The 22,529-nt window shown below is 45.3% G+C and overlaps 1 protein-coding gene across 7 annotated transcripts in view; it reads left to right on the forward strand.

Annotated features, from left to right (window-relative positions):
• LEMD1 (LEM domain containing 1) overlaps positions 1–13,570 on the forward strand; it is a 376,965-nt gene extending 363,395 nt beyond the window's left edge. For all 7 annotated transcript variants that reach the window (XM_040337551.1, XM_040337548.1, XM_040337546.1 and 4 more), the window contains one exon: positions 12,754–13,570. In XM_040337551.1, the coding sequence (XP_040193485.1) occupies positions 12,754–13,018 (265 nt within the window). In that variant the 3' untranslated portion in view covers positions 13,019–13,570. The remainder of the gene's footprint in view (positions 1–12,753) is intronic.
• The last annotated feature ends 8,959 nt before the right edge of the window (positions 13,571–22,529 follow it).

Genomic DNA, 22,529 nt, shown 5'->3' on the forward strand with positions numbered 1-22,529 from the left:
AGAGTTTTCACATTTCCCAGATACACAAAAATAAGGATCTACAGGGCTGGTTGGCACTTTCCTATCCTGCATCAACGCATTCTTTTGTTCCTCCAAGTAAGGCTCAAGTTCCTGAATTAACAAGTTGTCTTCAATCGCCTTGGTTTTAGTGGGTTCTATACATCCTTGGCTAGAGAAGTGATCAAAAGCTGCAGAGAAGTGCTTCTGCACATGAAAGTCGGTTTCCACTAGCTTTATCAGAGGTGCGGGATGCCTGGTGAATTTGGCAGGGATTTTGGGAGGTTTGTATAGCTGAGGCATAGGTTATAACAGCCCTCCCAGGCATCCCCAGACGTGGGCTGCCTGGGAGCGGGGGGCGAGCACCTCCGGCAGGCAGGGTTGAATGGGAGATCAATCGTCCAATCACGGGACGTGTGGTGTATATCAAAGTCCCCGGGCCAGGAGGGGGGGGCTGTATGTGACGGCGAGAGCGGGGAGCGCACGGCAATTTAAATTAAAGCTGTTACAGTGATGATCCGGCCGGCAAGCCTCTACCTCTCCTCTCATTCTGCACAGATGAAGCTGCATTGTTTGGCAGAGGTGGGCTGCATTGTTTGGCAGAGGTGGGCTGCATTGTTTGGCAGAGGTGGGCTGCATTGTTTGGCAGAGGTGGGCTGCATTGTTTGGCAGAGGTGGGCTGCATTGTTTGGCAGAGATGGGCTGCATTGTTTGGCAGAGGTGGGCTGCATTGTTTGGCAGAGGTGGGCTGCATTGTTTGGCAGAGGTGGGCTGCATTGTTTGGCAGAGGTGGGCTGCATTGTTTGGCAGAGGTGGGCTGCATTGTTTGGCAGAGGTGGGCTGCATTGTTTGGCAGAGGTGGGCTGCATTGTTTGGCAGAGGTGGGCTGCATTGTTTGGCAGAGGTGGGCTGCATTGTTTGGCAGAGGTGGGCTGCATTGTTTGGCAGAGGTGGGCTGCATTGTTTGGCAGAGGTGGGCTGCATTGTTGGGCGCAGAGGCGAGGCTGCACTGATTGGCACTGATAACGTTAATATTTATTTTTATAACTTGATTCTGCATAAAACATTTAAGTGTCTTTTCATGAGATAATTTATTGGGGCGTGTTTAGGGGTTGGGTGGGGCAACTGGTGGCGTGTAACCCTTGAGGCCTGGCTAGTAGCTCAGGACTGTCAGGGTGCCGGAGTTGGCGGCCCTTTCATGCTGGGAACCATACTTGATCCTTCACCATGACAGAGACAGGTTTTGACCATTCCATCCTTTTTGCCAAAGGTGGTGTAGGCCTTTCATTTAAATTAGGACATTATTTTGCCCTTATTTTTCTCTCAGCCTCAGCAAAAGAGAGACGACTGGATTCTTTGGACGTTGTCTGGGCAGTCAAGGTCTAGTCTAGATCTGCGGAGATCCGAGGATCAGACTTTTTTTACTTATTTTTGTTTTACCAAATGGACCCAAGAAAAGGCAGGCAGCTTCCATTGCTAATTGGGTTCGTTAATTGGTCAATCAGGCCTACAGTCTGAAACATAAAGCTCCTCCCTTTAGGATAGGAGCTCATTCCACCAGGAGTGTAAGTGGATATTTGAGCCGCTAAGGTTTCGGCTTTCGGCCGCAGTGTTCTGCAGGCTGCCGTATAAAAACGGATGGCTATTGTTTGACAGGGTGTCTCCCTCCCCTTAAGGCTATTGTCCTATGACGTTTCAGCAGGTAATGAATATTAGCCTGACTCTGTGTCCCATGATGTATGAAAAAGAAAAATGGGATTTCTCTTTTTGTCCATGGACGGACACAGCCTTCACAAGTCTTGACATATGGGTTATGTTCCTCTTCATAAGAGAGGACTAGACAGAACATGTTGGATATTTAAATACATGTTACTTTAACAGAGTTGAACAGCCCTGCCCAGGGGGGGTCCCAGCGAGGCATTGCCATCGTGGGCTACTTGGATGATCTTCTTCTGAGAGCAGAGTTATTTGTGTAATAAAAGCTTCACTAACGTTTTAACCTGGAGGCGCCTTTTGTTTTCTTCTTTCTGGCTAAGAATTGGAGGTGGATGTGTCTATTGCCCGACAGACCCTCCGAGAATTCGGGTGGGTGTTAAACATCCAGAAGTCGGTCCTGGTACTGACTCAACGTTTGGAATACCTGGGGTTGATTCTGGACTCTGCGGAGGCGAGAGTCTTTCTCCCCTTGGAAAAGTTGCAGACTCTTCAGTCTGCGGTGAATCTGTTGGCATCCGGCAAATGGTCGTCTCTCCGTTTTTTGCATGCAAGTCCTGGATCTGATGGTAGCCTCCTTCGAGGCAATATCGTATGCCCAGTTCCAGTATTGCTGAAGGAGATCCTGTCCAAGTGGAACAAATCTCCATTGTCTCTGGATCGCCAGATTCAGATAAGCCACCTAGTCAGTCTCTCTGAATTGGTGGCTGAGATCCCAGGCTCTTCGGCCCGGAAAGTTGTTTCTTCCCTTCCAGTGGATGGTGATTACGACGGATGCAGCCTTGTGGGTTGCAAGGTCGCCCAATCAGGATTCAGTCGGACAACGCCACGGCGGTGGCTTATGTCAACCATCAGGGGGGAACCCGGAGCTCGGCTGCAGAGTCGGAGGTCGCTTACATCCTAAGGTGGGCGGAAAGAAGCGCGCCGGCTCTGTCGGCTGTCTACATGGCCTCTCCCCTAAACTGCAAAGTGTCAAGGTTCGTGGCCAGGTCCAGAGATCCCTGGGCAGACGCGTTAGTGGCCCCGTGGAGTCCGTTTCGGCTAATTTATGCCTTTCCCCCATTGAAGTTGCTTCCTCGGCTGCTCCGCATAGTGGAGGCCGAAGGGATCCTGATGATTCTAATCGCTCCAGATTGGCCCCGGCGTCCTTGGTACGCCGATCTCATGTGCCTGGTGGCGGATGCACCCTGGCGGTTGCCATTGCGGGAGGGCCTTCTGTTTCAGGGTCCCATATTTTATCCTGCTTTACAGTCGCTGGCTTTAACGGCATGGCTTTTGAAAGCCAGGTGCTGAGGGACCGAGGTCTTTCCGACTTGGACATCTCAACCATGCTGAGGGCATGGAAGTCTTCTTCCAGGAAGATCTACCATCGCACCTGGAAGGCCTACATCTCTTTGTGCGAGGAGATGGGGTGGCGTCCATGGACGTATTCGGTTTCCAGGGTCCTGCTGTTTTTGCAGCGTGGAGTAGATCAGAAACTTGCCTTAAGTACCATTAAGGGTCAGATTTCAGCCTTGGCTATGTTCTTTCAACGTCCTTTGGCGGCCCATTCTCTGGTGGGTGCTTTTGTGCAGGGGGTTCGTCATGTACTTCCCCCTATTAAACCATCTCTTCCTCCATGGGATCTGAATCTGGCACTCTTGGTTCTTCAGGAACCTCCCTTTGAAAACATCGGAGAGATTCCTCTCTTGACACTATCTCAGAAGGTGGCCTTTTTAGTGGCCATTACATCTGTCAGATGTGTTTCTGAATTGGCGGCCTTGTCTTGCAAGTCGCCATACTTGCTCCTCCATAAGGATAAGGTAGTGTTGCGGCCGCAAACCTTCCTTTCTTCCGAAGGTGGTTTCGGTCTTTCACCTTAACAAGGACATTGTACTTCCGTCCTTATGTCCTCGGCCTGCGCATCGTAAAGAGGTTGCGCTACATACTTTATACGTGGTACGTGCTTTGCGGGTGTACCTGTCTGCTACGGCTCCGTTTTGGAGGTCTGACTTACTGTTTGAGTCGGTATCTGGTCCACAAAAGGCCTGGCGGTCTCGTCGGCCACCATTTCTCCGTGGATCAGGCAGACCGTCATACAGACCTATGCTATTAGGGGGCGGCCACCCCCCTTTCTGGTCATGGCACATTCAACCAGGGCAATTGGTGCTTCCTGGGCTTTCCGACATCAAGCGTCCATCTCACAGGTGTGTAGGTCGTCCGTTCACACTTTTTCCAAATTTTACAAGGTTGATGTGAGTACATCTTGTGGCCGAAGGAAGCATCTGAAGGTTTTGCAGGCGGCTATTTAAAGTTGCACCTCCTCCGTTGAGGAGCTCTGCTTTTTTTGGGGTGAAGTTGTTTGTTTTTACTGATACTGTTCCCATCCCTCGTTTTTTGACACTGCTTGGGGACATCCCATATGTTAAGACTTGTGAAGGCTGTGTCCATGGACGAAAAGAGAAAATAGGATTTTTTGTACTCACTGTAAAATCCTTTTCTCTGTCGTCCATGTACGGACACAGCACCCACCCCTCCTTTTTAGGTTTGTACTGCTTGTTACTAACTGAGGCTGCATGCTGCAGGGAGGAGGGTTATGTCCGGAGGGGGCCGCCCCCTGGGCGGGGCTGTTCAACTCTGTTAAAGTAACATGTATTTAAATATCGAACATGTTCTGTCTAGTCCTCTCTTATGAACAGGAACATAACCCATATGTCAAGACTTGTGAAGGCTGTGTCCGTCCATGGACGACAGAGAAAAGGATTTTACGGTGAGTACAAAAAATCCTATTTTTTTTTATAAAAGCTTACCTGTAAAATCCTTTTCTTGGAGTACATCACGGGACACAGAGCACCATAGTCGTGACTATGTGGGTTATACGCCATCTATAGGTGAATGGACACTGGGTACACTCAAAAGGCAGGAAATCTTCCCCCCTACATAACCCCTCCCATCTAGGGAGTAACTCAGTTTTTTTAGCAAAGCAATATATATATATATTCCTGTCTTTTGAGTGTACCCAGTGTCCATTCACCTATAGATGGCGTATAACCAACATAGTCATGACTATGGTGCTCTGTGTTCCGTGATGTACTCCAAGAAAAGGATTTTACAGGTAAGCTGTTATAAAAATCCTATTTTCTTTATCATGCATCACGGGACACAGAGCACCATAGTCATAACTATGTGGGATGTCCCAAAGCAATGCCTTCTGATGGGAGGGAGATGCAAAGCAAAATAGCCGCCGCCAGGCGTGAAGACCTATACTGAAGCACACTTCGCCCGAAGGCAGCATTTTCCTGCCAAATTACATCCAAGTGATAGAATTTTGTGAATGTATGTACTGACGACCAAGTAGCGGCCTTGCAAATCTGAGCCACAGAGGCTTGGTGATGCACTTCCTATGAAGCACTGACTGCAATGGTAGAGTGCGCTTTAACCTGAAAAGGTGAAACTCTTCTCTTCAGACTAGCCTGACTGTCTGGCAGTACAAACAAAACATCAGTTTTCTGTATCTGAGCTGTCGCCTTCAGATAGGCCTTGACTCACTTCGAGAGAATGCAACTACCTTTCTTCTGCAGAACGAGGTTCTGTAAAAAAAGGAAGGCAGGGAAACATCCTGATTCAGATGAAAATCTGACACAACCTTAGGCAAAAAGGTTGGGTGAGGATGCAACACCTTGTCTTTATGAATAATTAAGTATGGCTCTTTACAGAAAAAAGCAGCCAATTCTGACACTCTTCTTGCGGAGGTTATCGCAACTAAGAACACCAATTTCCTTGTCAAAAGCAGCAAAGGAATATTGTGTATCAGCTGAAAGGTCCTTGCAAGACCGACAGAACTAGATTCAGATCCCATGGGCACAAGGGTGACCCGACAGGCGGACTTATCCGAGTTACCCCTTGTATAAAGGCCTGGACCAAAGAATGCAAAGCAAGCAGCCTTTGGAAAAATACTGCCAAGGCTGAGATCTGACCCTTGATCGTACTCCAGACCAGCTTCATTTCTACCCCCAACTGTATAAAGGCAAGAATTCTACCTATGACATGACATACTTTCGAGGGTGCCAACCCTTGGTTTCACACCAGGAGACATAGGCCCCCCAGACCGACCCTATAATAAATGGTCCTAGAGGCCGGCTTTCTAGCATTAATCAGGGTGGTAACCACTGAACCTGAAAAGCTCCCAGACTCTTTAGGATGTGGGCTTCAACAGCCAAACCGTAAAATTTAAGCGACTGTAAGGTAGGATGGAATACTGGCCCTTCTGACACCAGGTCTGGACGAGATGGAAGAGTCCATGAATCCCCTACTGCCATCCTCATGATCTTTGCAAACCAGGATCTCCTGGGCCACTACGGAGCCAAAGAAAAAAGAAGCAGTGGGGCTGAAAAACCAATAAGCGGAACCCCAAAGCCTCTGCATGAAGAGGCGCCCCCGCTCGGCCAAGTGGGGGGACGTCTTCGTCAGTTTTCAGCAGCATGGCAGACAGAAGTTCAGGACAGATGGGTAGTATCCACAGTATCCCTGGGGTACAAGTTGGAATTTCAGGAAATCCCATCTTCCCAGTTCCGAAGCTCAAGGAGCCTCTAAAAAGAGCACCCTTTTTCAAAGGATTGGATCACCTACTATCACAAGGGGTGGTCACAGAGGTTCCCCTTAAGGAGCAAAGTTCAGGTTTTTACTCAAACCTCTGTGATCCCAAAACCGAATGGAGACGTCAGACCCATTCTGGATCTAAGAGCATTAAATCAGTTTCTGAACATTCGCCATTTCCGGATGGAAACTATTCGATCAGTAGCCGCCTCCCTACAAGGCGGGGAATTTATGGCGTTCATAGATCTCAAGGACGCATATCTTCATGTATCTATCCATCCCACTCACCAAAAGTTCTTAAGGTTTGCGGTAGCACAAGGCATAAAGATAACAGCCTATCTAGACGATCTGCTCGTAATAGATCAGTCCGTAACAGGATTGGACCACGCAGTGCTCACCACTATAAGATACCTGGAGCACTTAGGATGGATGGTAAACTTACAAAAATCCACTCTACAAGCCCAAAGAAGGATAGAGATCATAGACACAGCCCAAAGCCGGGTATTCTTACCAGAATCAAAGATCAAGTCGCTAAAAGACCTGATCCACAAGGTCAAGGCAAAGAAGAGACATTCAATTCGCCTTTGCATGAGGCTTTTAGGCAAGATGGTAGGTCTTCCCTTATGCACAGTTTCATTCGAGACTACTTCAAGGCAGCATCTTAGCCGCCTGGAACAGAAATATCCAGGCTCTGGATTTACCCATGCGCCTGGCCTCACAGGTACGCCAAAGCTTCAGTTGGTGGTTACAAACCAAGAACTTGCGGAAAGGAAGTCACCTGGAAGGTGATATCTATAGATACCAGCCTAAGGGGCTGGGGAGCGGTGTTGGAAGAGGCTTCAGCCCAGGGAATCTGGGCCAAAACTGAGAGGAGTCTGCCCATTAACATACTAGAATTACGGGCAGTATACATAGCCCTCAAAACCAGGACAAACAGGTTAGACGGTCACCCAGTTCGGATTCAATCCGACAATGCTACAGCAGTAGCTTATATCAATCACCAAGGAGGCACCGGAAGTCAAGGCGCCAAGAAGGAGGTGAATCGCATCTTAAGATGGGCAGGAGAACATGTTCCTTGTCTTTCTGCAGTCTTTATTCCAGGGGTAGAAAACTGGCAAGCAGACGATCTGAGTCGCCAGCAACTTTGTCCAGGAGAGTGGTCTCTCCACCCCGAGATCTTTCAGGCCATATGCCAGAGATGGGGGACCCCAGATGTAGACCTGTTGGCCTATAGGTTCAACAGGAAATTGTACAACTTTGTGGTCCAGGACAAGAGATCCTCTGGCCTGCGGATCGGATGCACTAGTGGTTCCATGGAATCGGTTCTCACTGATCTATGCTTTCCCTCCGATCGCCCTTCTACAGAGGCTACTCTGCAGGATCAAGAAGAAAAAGATTCCGGTAATCTTAGTGGCCCCAGATTGGCCCAGAAGACCTTGGTATGCCAAGATCATAAAGATGGCTATAGGAACACCTTGGAAGCTTCCGCTTCGCCACGACCTGCTGTCACAAGGACCAGTGTTCCATCCTTCCTTACAAACGCTAAGTTTGAAGGTGTGGCTGTTGAGACCCACTTTCTGAAGAAGAGAGGGATCTCAGGTCCAGTGCTTTCTACACTTATTAATGCCAGAAAGCCAGCCTCCAGACTTATTTACTTTAGAGTCTGGAAAGCATATGTTTCATGTGTGAAACTAATACATAGAATCCTCAAAGATATGACAGTAGGATTCTTGCCTTTTGCCAGCTAGGAGTGGATATGAAATTAGCCCTTACTACCATTAAGGGTCAGATATCAGCTCTGTCAGTCTTTTTTCAAAGGCCTCTGGCATCTCATTCCCTAGTGCGGGCTTTCAGTCAGGGGGTACTGTGGATCAATCCGTCTGTTAAATACCCCTTATGCCCATGGAATCTGAATCTAGTATTGTCAATGTTGCAGAAGCAACCTTTTGAACCTATTCACCACATTCCGCTGATTCTCTTAAGCAGGAAGTTGGCGTTTCTGATTGCTATCTCTTCAGCTAGAAGTGTATCTGAATTAGCAGCTCTTTCTTGCAAAGAGCCTTATTTAGTTTGTCATAAAGACAAAATTTTTACTACGACCCCATCCTGTTTTTTACCTAAGGTGGTGTCGTCCTTTCATTTAAATCGGGACATAGTTCTGCCTTCCTTTTTTCCGGATCCGCAGAAGAAGTTATTACACTCTCTAGATCTCGTGAGAGCAGTAAAGGTGTATCTGCAGGCAACCGCTCAGATACGCGAAACGGATGTTTTGTTTATTTTGCCGGATGGTCCCAAGAAGGGACAAGCGGCGTCTAGATCCACTATCTCCAGGTGGATTCGACAGACAATCTTTCAAGCCTATGGTTTAAATAATCAGATTCCTCCCTTTTCTGTTAGGGAGCACTCAACCAGGGCGATAAGTGCTTCATGGGCTGTGCACCACCAAGCTTCGGTGACTCAGATCTGCAAAGCTGCAACCTGGTCCTCAGTCCACACATTTTCCAAATTCTATCAAGTGGACGTGAGAGGACAGGAGGATGCCGCCTTCGGGCGAAGTGTACTGCAGGCAGCGGTATAGAGCTTCTGGTCCCGGGCGGCCTGCTTGATCTGTGTCTCCCCCCCTTCATATGGGAGCATTGCTCCGGGATTTCCCATTATGTAAAGACCTGGGGCCAGATTCACGTAGAAGTGCGGCGGCGTAACGTATCGTAGAAACGTTACACCGCCGCAAGTGCCTGATTCACAAAGCACTTGCAATGAAAACCTACGCCGGCGGCCTCCGGCGTAAGCCCACGTAATTCAAAGGGGCGTGTGCCATTTAAATTGGGTGCGCTCCCGCGCCGGACCTACTGCGCATGCTCCCTTTTGAATTTCCCGCCGTGCTTTGCGCGAAGTGACATAATTTTTTCGAACGACGTGCGTAGCGTACTTCCGTATTCCCGGACGTCTTACGCAAGAAGGAAACATTTTTAAATTTCGACGCGGGAACGACGGCCATACTTTATACAGCACATACGTGTGCTGTGTAAAGTTAGGGCACCAAAAACGACGACTAACTTTGCGACGGGAAACTAGACTAGCAGCGACGTAGCGAACGCGAAAAACCGTTGTGGATCGCCGTAACTCCTAATTTGCATACCCGACGCTGGTTTACGACGCAAACTCCCCCCAGCGGCGGCCGCGGTATTGCATCCTAAGATCCGACAGTGTAAAACAATTACACCTGTCGGATCTAAGGGATATCTATGCGTAACTGATTCTATGAATCAGTCGCATGGATACTCTGAGAGATACGACGGAGTATCTAAGATACTCCGTCGTATCTCGGCTGTGAATCTGGCCCTTAGTCTCTGTGTCCCGTGGTGTACGATAAAGAAAATAGGATTTTTAGACAGCTTACCTGTAAAATCCTTTTCTTGGAGTACACCACAGGACACATAAGTCCCCCCCTTCTTATGGGAAAACCTTATTGCTTTGCTACAAAACTGAGGTACTTCCTGGATAGGAGGGGCTATATGGAGGGGAACTGACTGATTGGTTGTGCTAGTGTCCAATCACCTCTGGTGAGCATATAACCCATTATGTAAAGACTTAGGGCCGGATTCACGTAGCACTTGCGACGACGTATCTCGAGATACGCCGCGTAAGTGTCAGTGTGCACCGTCCGATCTATGCGCCATGCCCATAGAACTAGATACGCCCGAAATTAGGCTTCATCCGACCAACGTAAGTTTCGTACGCCTTTGTATCGTGGGCGCATATTTACGCTGGACGCAAGGGGCGCTTCCATTGATTTACAAATCGAATATGCAAATGAGGGAGATATGCCGATTCACGAACGTACTGGCGCCCGGCGCATTCATATACGCGGTTTACGTAAGGCTTACATCCGGCGTATAGTTAAGCCTCATAAAGCAGGGGTAAGTCATGTTAAGGTATGGACCAGGGAACAGCCGTCGTATTTTACTTTGTTTACATAGTAGAACGTGAATAGGGCTGGGCGTAGGTTGCGTCACGTCGTAGGCAGTGATTCGACGTATCTTATGGAGTATTTTAGGCGTGATTTTGAGCATGCACACTGGGATGCGTCCACGGGACGGCACATGCGCCGTTCGTTCGGCCCATCATTTGCATGGGGTCAAGGTTCATTTAAATGTATCACGCCCACTTCCACCTACTTTGAATTAGGCCGGCGTACGCCTAGGAATTTACGCTACGCCGGCGCAACGTTGGGAGCAAGTGCTTTGTGAATACTGTGTTAGCCTCTCTGTGTTAGCCTCTCTGTGTTAGCCTCTCTGTGTTAGCCTCTCTGTGTTAGCCTCTCTGTGTTACGTCGGCGTAGCGCATATGAGATGCGCTCAGGTATGTGAATTCGGGCCTTAGTCTCTGTGTCCTGTGGTGTACTACAAGAAAAGGATTTTACAGGTAAGCTGTCTAAAAATCCTATTATTTCTACCATGCTGCGGGCACGGAAGTCTTCCTTTCTGAAGATTTATCATTGTACGTGGAAGGCCTACATCTCTGTGTGAGGAGATAAAGTGGCGTCCACGTGCGTACTCGGTTTCCAGGATCCTGCTGTTTTTACAGCGCGGAGTGGACCAAAAACTTGCCTTAAGTACGATTAAAGGGCAGATTTCAGCCTTGGCTGTCTTCTTTCAATGGCCCTTGGCGGCTCACTCACTGGTGAGTATGTTTGTACAGGGGGTCCGACATGTGGCCCCTCCGGTGCGACCGCCGCTTTCTCCATGGGACTTAAATCTGGTACTCTCTGTGCTTCAGAAACCACTGTTTGAAAACGGAGATTCCTTTGCTGATGCTCTCTCAGAAAGTAGCCTTTTTGGTGGCTATTATGTCAGTCAGACAGGTTTCTGAGCTGGCGACCTTGTCTTGCAAGGCTCCTTATCTGGTCCTCCATAAAGATAAGGCGGTGCTGCCCGCAAAAGGTCGTTTTGGCTTTTCATCTCAATGAGGACATTGTACTTCCGTCCTTGTGTCCTCCACCGTCGCACCCAAGGGAGGCTGCGTTACATTCTTTGGACGTTGTCCGTGCTCTGCGGGTGTACCTGTCTGCTACTGCTCCGTTCCGGAGGTCAGATTCACTGTTTGTTTCAGTGGCTGGTATTAAGAAAGGTCTAGCGGTTTTGTCGACCACCATCTCTAGGTGGACCAGACAGATCGTGATTCAGGCTTATGCCCTTCTTGAGCGGGCGCCTCCCTTTCCTGACACGGCGCATTCAACCAGGGCAATTGGTGCTTCCTGGGCTTTCCGGCATCAGGCGTCTGTTTCTCAGGTGTTCAAGGCGGCAACCTGTTCGTCCATTCACACCTTCACTAAATTGTATAAGGTTGATGTGAGTGCATCTTCGGATGCCTGCTTCGGCCGCAAGGTTTTGCAGGCGGCTGTTTGAGGTTGCAACTCCTCCGTTGATTTTCGTTTGGGGGTGAAATTTGTTGTTTGCTGTTCCCACCCATCGTTTTTTTGACACTGCTTGGGGACGTCACCGTAAAATCCTTTTCTCTGTAGTTCATGGACGGACACAGCACCCATCCCTCCTTTTTTTATGTTTGTACTGCTTTTTGACGAACTGAGCTGCTGCATGCAAGGAGAGGGATTGTACCCGGAGGGACCGCCTCCTGGGCGGTACTGTACAGTTTTAAAGTTGTATTAACACATTAACATGTTTCTGCCTAGTCCTCTCCTGATAGAAGGCTAATACCCTATTGTCAAGACTATGCTGCAGTATCCGTCCATGAACTACAGAGAAAAGGATTTTACAGTGAGTACGAAAATCCTATTTTTGCAAAAAAATTGTGGGGAAAAAATTACAATTTCAAAAAAAATCACCATGCCTCTTACTAAATATCTTGGACTGTCTACTTTCTATAAATGGATCATTTGCGGGATATTTGTACTGTCCTGGCTTGTTAGGGTCTCAAAAAATGAGATATGCTGTCAGTACATGAGGTGTGATCAATTTTCAATGATTGGCACCAAAGCTTGTGGACTCTAATTTTCACAAAGACCAAACAATATACACAAATTTTGGGTTATTTTTACCAAAGATATGTAGCTGTATAAATGTTGGCCAAAATGTATGAAGAAAAATGACTAATTTGCTAATTTTCTAACAAACGAAGAAAAATATTTTTTTTTACAAAATTGTAATTCTCTTTTATTCATAGCGCACAAATTAAAAGACCTAGAGGTGATTAAATGCCACCAAAAGAAAACTATTTGTGTGAAAAAAAAGAGCACCGAAAGCTGAAAATTGGTCTTGTTAGGAAGGGGGTTTAAGTGGCAAGTGGTTAACGACAGCATGATGACTACAGTTAGAGCTTGTTGTCATTTTTAAGCAATCTTGCCTTAGATTTTTGTTCTTATAGGTGTGGATTTTAGGCATTTGTCACTTGGATAGTCTTTTGAGAAGGCATTATTTTATTCTTTTGCACTCTTTTGTTTACCTGTAGTGCTACTCGTAGGAAGCCAATAAAAGGTGCGGCTGGTCGTCCCATTCAGTTCCAATATGATGACATTGTCAGGAGAGCCAAGATAAAAGAACAGACTAAAGAAATTCAAGAAGAAAAAAAGCCACAATGCTTGATTTCTGTTCCTCTGCGGATCGCTATTTTTGTTTTGGTAGCTTTTGTTGTCTTGGTCTTGCTTACCATGGAGAGCAGCCCTGAGAATCCGTTTGAGCCTCCCACAGAAGACACACATTTACAGCAACATTAGTTCTCTGCACTATAGTTTCTAAATCGGTTTCCTAGCCAAGATCGAAGGAACTAAAAGTAAGTGTAACAAAGGTTGAGGTACTCATGGTAATATATGGAATTGCAATATGCAAATAGGTTACCTAGGTAACCTCGTAGAAATAGTGGTTAAATGCAATTGCAATTTCTTTGGCTGTTTCCTAGAGGTACTGAACATAGATCTACTACTTGCAATACACTTTTCTTATTTCAGTTCATTGTTGTTAGGTTGGGCACAGGTGCAGTATGGTGCGTACATTATTTAGCTGATCACACTGTACAAGTCCTTGCATATGGTCAGGTTTATCCTGGTAATTTCAAATACAGTACATAATTGCGGTAATGCACGATAAAATGTCAACACTCTATACTTTCATTGGAAATTTCTTTCCGGTTTTGTTATCTTATCTTGTTAACCTTGCTGCATACTTTAGTTTTCTCAAGTTTCTTATGTTTTCCTGAAATTAGCTGCTTTGAGACCATGAACAGTTCAGAAGTCTTGTTGGAAACAGTAAACCTGTAATAACTAACTGAAGAAAAAGCTTAAAGAGATTGTTTAGTTCACCTATTCTAGACAATGTAACAAGTGTCACTTCATTGGCGGAACCATACACTGAGCATACTTGTATTCCCTATGCTCTCCTGTCACTGTGATCTACCTTTTGTGTTCAGGAGAGAATTTAAAGGGTGTGTAGACATATTGTTGTGCCTCCTATATAGCAGACATGTAAGTTTGCCAAGTAAGTGCAAAGCACAGATGTACTTTAATAACTATTGATCCCACCAGCACCATGTTTTGTACCAGTAGTGCAATGTTGTGGATTGTTAATATTTTACTATTTATTTACTTTTCATTAAACAGTTTTTGTTTGCCTTGTATTATTTAAGATATTTAAATAAAGGTTATTTTTATTTGCACCTCATTGTCTATAAAATGTTTCTGTATTGCAACTTCTGCCTCTCTCACACAGACATAGTTAAGCGTACACCTGTACAAGGGCCATGTTTGGCTACACGGTGATGTACAGGTGTTCCTTGCATTCGCATTTGGGATGCAGTGATTATACAGACACAAGCACTGCTCCCAATTTGACATCTGTATTGGCGAGGGTCCCTGAATGGACATGGTGTATGTTTGGGGCCCTGCAATCACATTGATGTCAGATAGGGAGTGTCTGTGCAGCCGCTACATCCCAATTGTGCATCAGTGTTTTGGCAAACGCAGCCCTCACACAAGCGTAGTCCTAAATTTTACCTTTTCAGACAGAATTTCACTTTTCATAATAAATACAATCCTTTTGTAATGTCATTTCTGCCACAGCTATACCAATGTTTTTTTTTCTCTCACTTACCTTATCCACGAAAGGTATGACATTTCATGTTTCTGTCTGAGTTTAAAAACTTTTTTCTGATTGCATCACTTCCTGTAGGTCAACTCCCATCATTCTCTGTGTATTTGCATAACAGAAAAACGTGTAATAGGATGTGTATTACCAGTCGGGACCACACCTCCCTCATTACTATGCCACCACCTACTTCTTCCCTAAAGGTGACCATAATGTATGGCCCTGTCTATTTTGGTAGATTGTTCAGGTGGGTCCTCCTGTTCCATAGTTCTGTACAATCAGATTTCATAGTGTATGGCCATCTTTATACAAGTACATAGGAGGTAGTGGATGGAGACTTTTTTTTTTTTTCTTTTGGAGTGGGGTGCGTTTTTTTTTGTTTTTTTTTACTGTGCTTTTTGGTGCGTTTGCAGCATGTTTTTGTAACACACGGCAAGGTATGCATTTTTTGTGTGATTTGCCATGCATTTGGAAACGCACAGATGTGAATGGAGCCTCATTGTTCTTTTGTAAACATGTCAATTTTACTTTCAGGCCCGATTTACGCTGAGTAGTGGAAGTGCCCTTTTTTGGATGATTTTCCCCCGACACACATAAAGCAGCCTGTTGATTTTAATAGGCTTTCCTACTCGTGGAAAAGTAGCTCATGGAACATTTTGGCATGGTGCAAGTTGCAATTTTTTTTTACTGTGCGTTTTGCTGTTTGTCACCTGTTTTTCATGTGGCAAAATTAGTGTTTGCTGTACCGTTCTCAATAAATAGAACTGGAAGTGCAACTAGTTCATTTTAGGTGTTTAAAGGTGGCCATACACTAATACATACTGATTGTACAATCTCCTTTAGATTTACCAAAACTAGCATAGAGACTCACCTATCTATCCATCACTCTGTATCCAATCAGGCAGGCTTGCCAACGTATGGGTCGCATGTGGCTATAGCAGCTGTGACATCCTACATTGACAAGCCAGGCAAATTCACGCATGGAGAGATCACGGGGATGCTGTGCAAAAATAGTTGACGAGTGAAGGGTGTGTGCTAATGAGGTCAGCTGCTAAACTCCTTCCTAAAAAATACAGCAGACCTTGTTCTAAAAATCAAAGGGTGTTTTTATTTTTCTGCAACCGAGGTACATTAAAGGTAAATTGGTATATACAGGGGAACTTGGCCTTTAACCACTTCAGCCCCAGAAGGATTTACCCCCTTAAAGCGGTTGTAAACCGCATATATAATTTTTTTTTTTTTTTTAAACCTGCAAGGCAAAAGGCATAATCAGCTAGTATGCACCGCATAATAGCTGATTATGAAATACTTACCTCGGAACGAGGTGTGTAGCACTTACCTGGTCTATGCCGAGCGAGATGTCATCTTGCTCCAGCGTGTCTTCCGGGTATCGCCGCTCCAGCGCTGTGATTGGCGATGACGTCACTCCCGCGCGCGGGAGATTTAAAATCGGCAAGGTCTGGCGGCTGCCGGATCTTTCGCCATGGATTCCCCCTGCGCATGCGCCGCTGCAATCAGCGGCGCATTGCGAGGGGAATATCTCCTAAACCGTACAGGTTTAGGAGATATTCTTTATACCTACAGGTGAGCCGTATTATAGGCTTACCTGTAGGTAAAAGTGAAAACTAAGGGTTTACAACCACTTTAATGACCAGGCCATTTTTTGCGATACAGCACTGCGTCGCTTTAACTGACAATTTTGCGGTCATGTGACGTTGTACAAAAACAACTTGTCCTTTTTTTCCCCAAATAGAGCTTTCTTTTGGTGGTATTTGATCATCTCTGCGGTTTAAATTTTTTGCGCTATAAAAAAAAAAATTTGATTTTGGAAAAAAATATTTTTAACTTTTTGCTATAATACATATCCCCAACAAATTTTTAAATAAATTTCCTCATCAGTTTAGGCCAATACAGATTTTTAAAGAGGAAGTAAACTCCCCTTGTGTGTTTGTACCTATAGGTAAGCCGATAATAAGGCTTACCTATAGGTACTTGCACAGTTTAGAAGATATTTACTGTATACTGTGCCGATTACATCATCGGCACATGCGCTCTGAAGGACTAGCCGCCTGTGCTGTTTCTTCAGGGCCTGTGCCATGACGGCGGCTCTTGCGCGGGAGTGGCGTTATTAGAGCCGTAAGATGTCGGCCATGTCAGCGGTGTGTGGGTACCGCTGCAGGGCTTTGTTCTAATGTATTTTATAATGAGCTAGTATGCAATACATATCTTGATTCATAGCTCATTATGCCTTTGTCTTGCAGGGGGTTTTTTTTGTTTTTTTATCTGGGTTTTTCAACCTCTTTAAGTGCACTTTTGAATCACATGTCCATGTTTCACAGATGCATGCTGAGAGTCAGGAGAAGCCTTTTTTTTTGGTGGAGAAACATTAATTTGTGGGCCAATGTGTCTTCAAAATTAACAACATCACTTTGTCTCACTAAATTATGAAAGACACATGCCGCTTTGACCACTTTACATGCATTTCCTATTTTCAAAATATTGGTTTGTACATGATTTGCCATTTATTTGTGAGGATGCCGAAAGCACACTCCACAAGCCTCCTTGCCCTGCAGAGATGTTTATTAAAGATTCTCCCTTTGTCATCAAGATTTCTCTGGGAGTAAAGCCGGCCATTCACAAATTCAATCAATGTATGGGCAGACTTGATTGTACCCTCGATCGACTTGGGTAAACCAACATGTTGGATTTTTAGAAATTCGATTATTGCCAGCGGCTACAGATGCTAGCAGTAATCACTGTGTTCTTTTATGAGGGACTGCTCCCTACACCCCTCCCCCTGATTTTATTTCCTGCAACCATGGGAAAGCCTCAAATTTGCATAATCTATGACCTGCCTAAGGCTTCATTAGTTGTTCAAAAGCAAAGGCCTCAGTCACAAATACAAATGCCTTGAAGGAGAATCGGTCCCAGGAAAGGGTCAATTGTCAGGCAAATCAAGATGATTTGTTAAAAATCTTATAGGTTTGAGCTTAACCAGTAAAAATAAGACTGCTGCACACAAAAAATCACTAGAAAGCGGGATACAATAATAGTGTTGAAAAATAATAAGTGCGCTGTCTGATAATACGTTTTCAATAATATGATGATAAAAATGTGAATGATCAAATTAAGTGAATAAATGTGTGCATATTGTGCTCCCAACAAACCTCTGATAACGTAAAAGGTATTAAATAAAATACTAAACAGTGTATAAAAGCCACAATCGCCAAAACTACACGTGCAGAACAATAAAACAAAAATCACATCAGTCTGTATACAGCCATGCTCAATGAAAATGTCCGTCCATCTCTCAAATAAATGGGGTCTTCATGCAAAAACATGCCCATGTTTCACCATTGTGTAATGGAATGTAGCGGTATCCCCTTGGGGGCTGCTAATAGACTCTCTATACCGCAGTGGTTACCTCGACTCTGCAAATCCTCTGACACCTTGGGTTCCATTCTGCAATGTTGTGTTGGTAATAAGAAACTCGCACAGAATTACTGAACCAGTAACCAAATCAGGCCACACCCACCTTTTTATTTCCTCTCCCAGCAGGCTGTTCTTTGCGCACTGCATTCTGTGTCCTGTGGTCCAGTGTCACTTCCTCATCCCAGACTACATGTTCCATGATGCATTGCTCTGGTTGTTCTCACAGGAGGAAAAGAACCACTCATGGAGTCCAGCATGCACTAGAGGGAGCCAAACCCATACATGAAATCAACAAACTGCACCTCTGCCGGGTTAGCCCCCCCCCCATATAAAAAATGTTGACTTTTTTATGCAGTTTGTTAGATCTTTGTTAGATCAGGTTAGATCAATCATTGTTTGCGTTAGATCACACACAGAAGAAGCAATATTAACAGTTATTTGCTGGGGGGGCTAACCCGTCACCAGCCCCCCCTTATCACATTTTCTGGCCAAAAATCATTCCGGCTAATAGATATTCGTTAGATCCGGTAAGATCAAGTGGTTTTAACGTTAGATCTCACATCATTTCAGAGATATTCCACATACAAATACAGATATTGGGTGTATACAAGGACTAATGAGGGGGGGCTGGCCCCCCCTTATCAATATTTTTGGCCAAAAATCATTCAGGCTAATAGATATTCGTTAGATCCGGTAAGATCAACTGGTTTTAACGTTAGATCTCACATAATTAGACACTTATTAAGTGATTAATGAGGGGGGGCTGGCCCCCCCTTATAAATTTTTTGGGCCAAAAATCATTCAGGCTAATAGATATTCGTTAGATCCGGTAAGATCAAGTGGTTTTAACGTTAGATCTCACATCGTTTCCGAGATATTCCACATAAAAAAATTGATTTTAGGTGGTACATATGCATGGACATATGGACAGGTTGGCCCCCCCTTATCAATATTTTTGGCCAAAAATCATTCAGGCTAATAGATATTCGTTAGATCAAGTGGTTTTAACGTTAGATCTCACATAATTAGAGACTTATTAAGTGATTAATGAGGGGGTTTCATTCAGGCTAATAGATATTCGTAAGATCCGGTAAGATCAAGTGGTTTTAACGTTAGATCTCACATCGTTTCCGAGATATTCCACATAGAAATAGGGATATTAGGAGGTACAAAAAGTACATCCATCTACAACTGTCTCTGGAGGGTCTCTGGAACCGTCTTTGGATGGTTCTCTAGCGAATGCCTGTAGCCTCTCCTCACACCTCTGTTCATCTTCCTGCCTCATGGTGATCTCCCCTCAGACCAACAAGCTTAAGTCTTTAGCTAGCCCCCCTTCTTGCAAAGCAAAAGTAGTAGCTCCGCCCCCAGTAGAAATCAATGGTGCAATTTTGTGATGAGACTTCAAGTCCTGTGGTCCTCTGCTGCTGCTTGATTGGCTCCCTCACCCTGCCAATAGGGACACAGAGAAGAGAGCATAGTGGGCGGGATGCCGGTGAATGAGCGCCGCTCGTCACTCAAGGAAGAGGAGACAGGGACTGACAGGCATGATCTCCCTCAGTGAGTGCCTGTGTCAGTGTCTATTCAGTCAGACTTTTGCTGGCGGGAGGTGCGGGACCATGGGTGACAGAGCAGCCCCCGCTACACACTCCCCCCACCAAAGAACCTTTGGTCCACCAAAGGAGGAAAAGAGTCTGACGTGTATTTCTATGTGGAATATTTTTGAAATGATGTGAGATCTAATGTTAAAACCACTTGATCTTACAGGATCTAACGAATATCTATTAGTCTGAATGATTTTTGGCCAAAAATTTTGATAAGGGGGGCCAACCCGTCCATATGTACACCCAATATCTGTATTTGTATGTGGAATATCTCGGAAATGATGTGAGATCTAACGTTAAAACCACTTGATCTTACCGGATCTAATGAATATCTATTAGCCTGAATGATTTTTGGCCCAAAAAATTGATAAGGGGGGGCCAGCCCCCCCTCATTAATCACTTAATAAGTCTCTAATTATGTGAGATCTAACGTTAAAACCACTTGATCTTACCGGAATTTAACAAATATCTATTAGCCTGAATGATTTTTGGCCAAAAATATTGATAAGGGGGTGCCGCCCCCCCTCATTAGTCCTTGTATACACCCAATATCTGTATTTGTATGTGGAATATCTCTGAAATGATGTGAGATCTAACGTTAAAACCACTTGATCTTACCGGATCTAACGAATATCTATTAGCCTGAATGATTTTCGGCCAAAAAATGTGATAAGGGGGGGCCAACCCGTCCATATGTCCATGCATATGTACCACCTAAAATCGATTTTTTTATGTGGAATATCTCGGAAACGATGTGAGATCTAACGTTAAAACCAGTTGATCTTACCGGATCTAACGAATATCTATTAGCCTGAATGATTTTTGGCCCAAAAAATTGATAAGGGGGGGCCAGCCCCCCCTCATTAATCACTTAATAAGTCTCTAATTATGTGAGATCTAATGTTAAAACCAGTTGATCTTACCGGATCTAACGAATATCTATTAGCCTGAATTAAATTTTCTGGCCAAAAATCATAAGGGGGGGCTGATGACGGGTTAGCCCCCCCAGCAAATAACTGTTAATATTGCTTCTTCTGTGTGTGATCTAACGCAAACAATGATTGATCTAACAAAGATCTAACAAACTGCATAAAAAAAAGTAATTTTTTTTTCATATGGGGGGGCTAACCCGGCAGAGGTACAAACTGCCCCTTAATGATAACTACAGTAGCAAACCATGGCTACAGGAATAAAGTGTCCACTTACCAGACCCAAGGCTCCTCATAGGTAGGATCATATTGCACATGTGGGATATCTCAGCAGGGAGGAATCGGCTGTCAGAAGATCGCTCACCAGGACTTGAGATGAACACCGACTCACAGACAGACAGACAGACCATGAAAGTAATGGAGGTAGGGAAAACTCATGGTGCATTTATCCTTTAAAACCACATTGTTTAATGTAAAAAATCTGCACTTAAGTATGAGCAAACGGTCGGTGGTGCTGCTGCCACTTTTTTAGTTTTGCAAAAAATAAACCCAGTGGTGATTAAATACCTCCAAAAGAAAGCTCTAATTGTGTAAATCTTTTTTATTTAATATGAGTACAATGCTGCATGGACGCAATTGTCATTCAAAGTGAAAATTGGTCTGGGTAGGAAGGGGTTAATCAACTTAATTGGTAATATAAATAGTTGTCAATGACAATCCCCCTCCCCTGTATACTTGCCTGAGCCCGATCTCAATCCTGCACTGTTATCTCACCCTCACAGAACTCAGATGAAGCAATGTCGGAAGAGGGGATGGGACTGAGCCGCACTGTGTGCATAAACGTAAGCGAACTGGGAGTGGCCTGGACAGCACAGAGTGCAGACATGTCACCGCACCACCTTCCAGCCACCCGGCGACGTTAGGACTCCTGCAAGCAGGCCTCCGGGCTTTCTTCTCCCCGCATGCTGCGGGCTCTGGACACGCTGCCAAGATGGTGCTGGGTCGCAAGACGACACAGCGCGGCTCTCCAGGACTCTGGGCCACATCACAGGTCCAGTATTCTAGCCCCTCTGCCTTCACTCACTCTGTGGGTCAGTTCTCCCCACACTCTGACTTAGACACTGCAAAGGCTAACTCGGACCTCAGAACACATAAGGGCTCTCCCCATTAGGGCAGCTATGCAGCAGCTGATAGCTGCTGTGGAATTTTCCTGTAAGAAAGCGGTTGAGGAGGTCAGGGAAGACACAGTGGCATTGGGGCATAGAGTGGAGGCTGTGAAAACTGGACAGGATGGTATTATGCAGGCTGTTACTGCTATCAATGAATGCACCATTAGGAGGTTTGAATTCCCTTATGAACCATCTTGATGACCACGAAAATTGAGACCAGCGCCAGAACATCTCTATCGGAGGCCTACCTGAAACAACCTGTGCTCCTGACCTTCTCCCTACGGTGCAGGGATTGAAGCCCAAGTTCGAGTCCTACTTCTGGTTCCCCAGAATACGGACAGGCCGAGAGACATTATTTGCAAACTACATACTTTGTGAAGGAAGCCATTATGATGGCAACCCGTGGCAAACCTGTCATTGACATTGATGGAGCCCAGCTTTCACCATTTCCTGGTTTGTACCGGTGCACCCTCATGCAATGTCAAGCTGTTTGTCCTCTGCTTGAGGGCTTGCGCTCAGTAAGTAGTAGGCTTCCCCTTCTGCTTAATGGCCTCTCAGAATGGTAAAACAGCGTCTGGACATAAGACTGAAATTTCATTCCTCTTCCACAGCACCCTGAGCATTGGCACCAAGCTCCATCCAGATCACTCAGGCAGGCGCAGTCAAAACCCGGTTCACACCTTACCTACCTAATCCGTCTTTCACCTATGTGTAGCATGAGTCAACTACTTAAATCGGGTTATATGTTGAAGAGGTTGTGCAATTTATAGACATATTTTTGTGTTCTGTCTGTTTTTTGTACCCACTGACTGCTCTGGCCTTCTTACTGCCCATCTACAGTATTTACATATTGTTCCAAACTGACTCATTTGGCAGGCGGTCTGTTTCTGTTATAGCTTTATGGCCGCTAGGTTCACGGTTTTTCATATGCCTTTACTTACGGTTGCACAAGGAATGCTCAGTGCTCTATTATGCCCATGGTTATTCCCCCCCATTAGGTTGGTCTCAAAGCAGGGG

The sequence above is a fragment of the Rana temporaria genome, chromosome 2 (genome assembly GCF_905171775.1).
Source record: "Rana temporaria chromosome 2, aRanTem1.1, whole genome shotgun sequence".
In the NCBI taxonomy this organism is placed as follows: domain Eukaryota; kingdom Metazoa; phylum Chordata; class Amphibia; order Anura; family Ranidae; genus Rana; species Rana temporaria.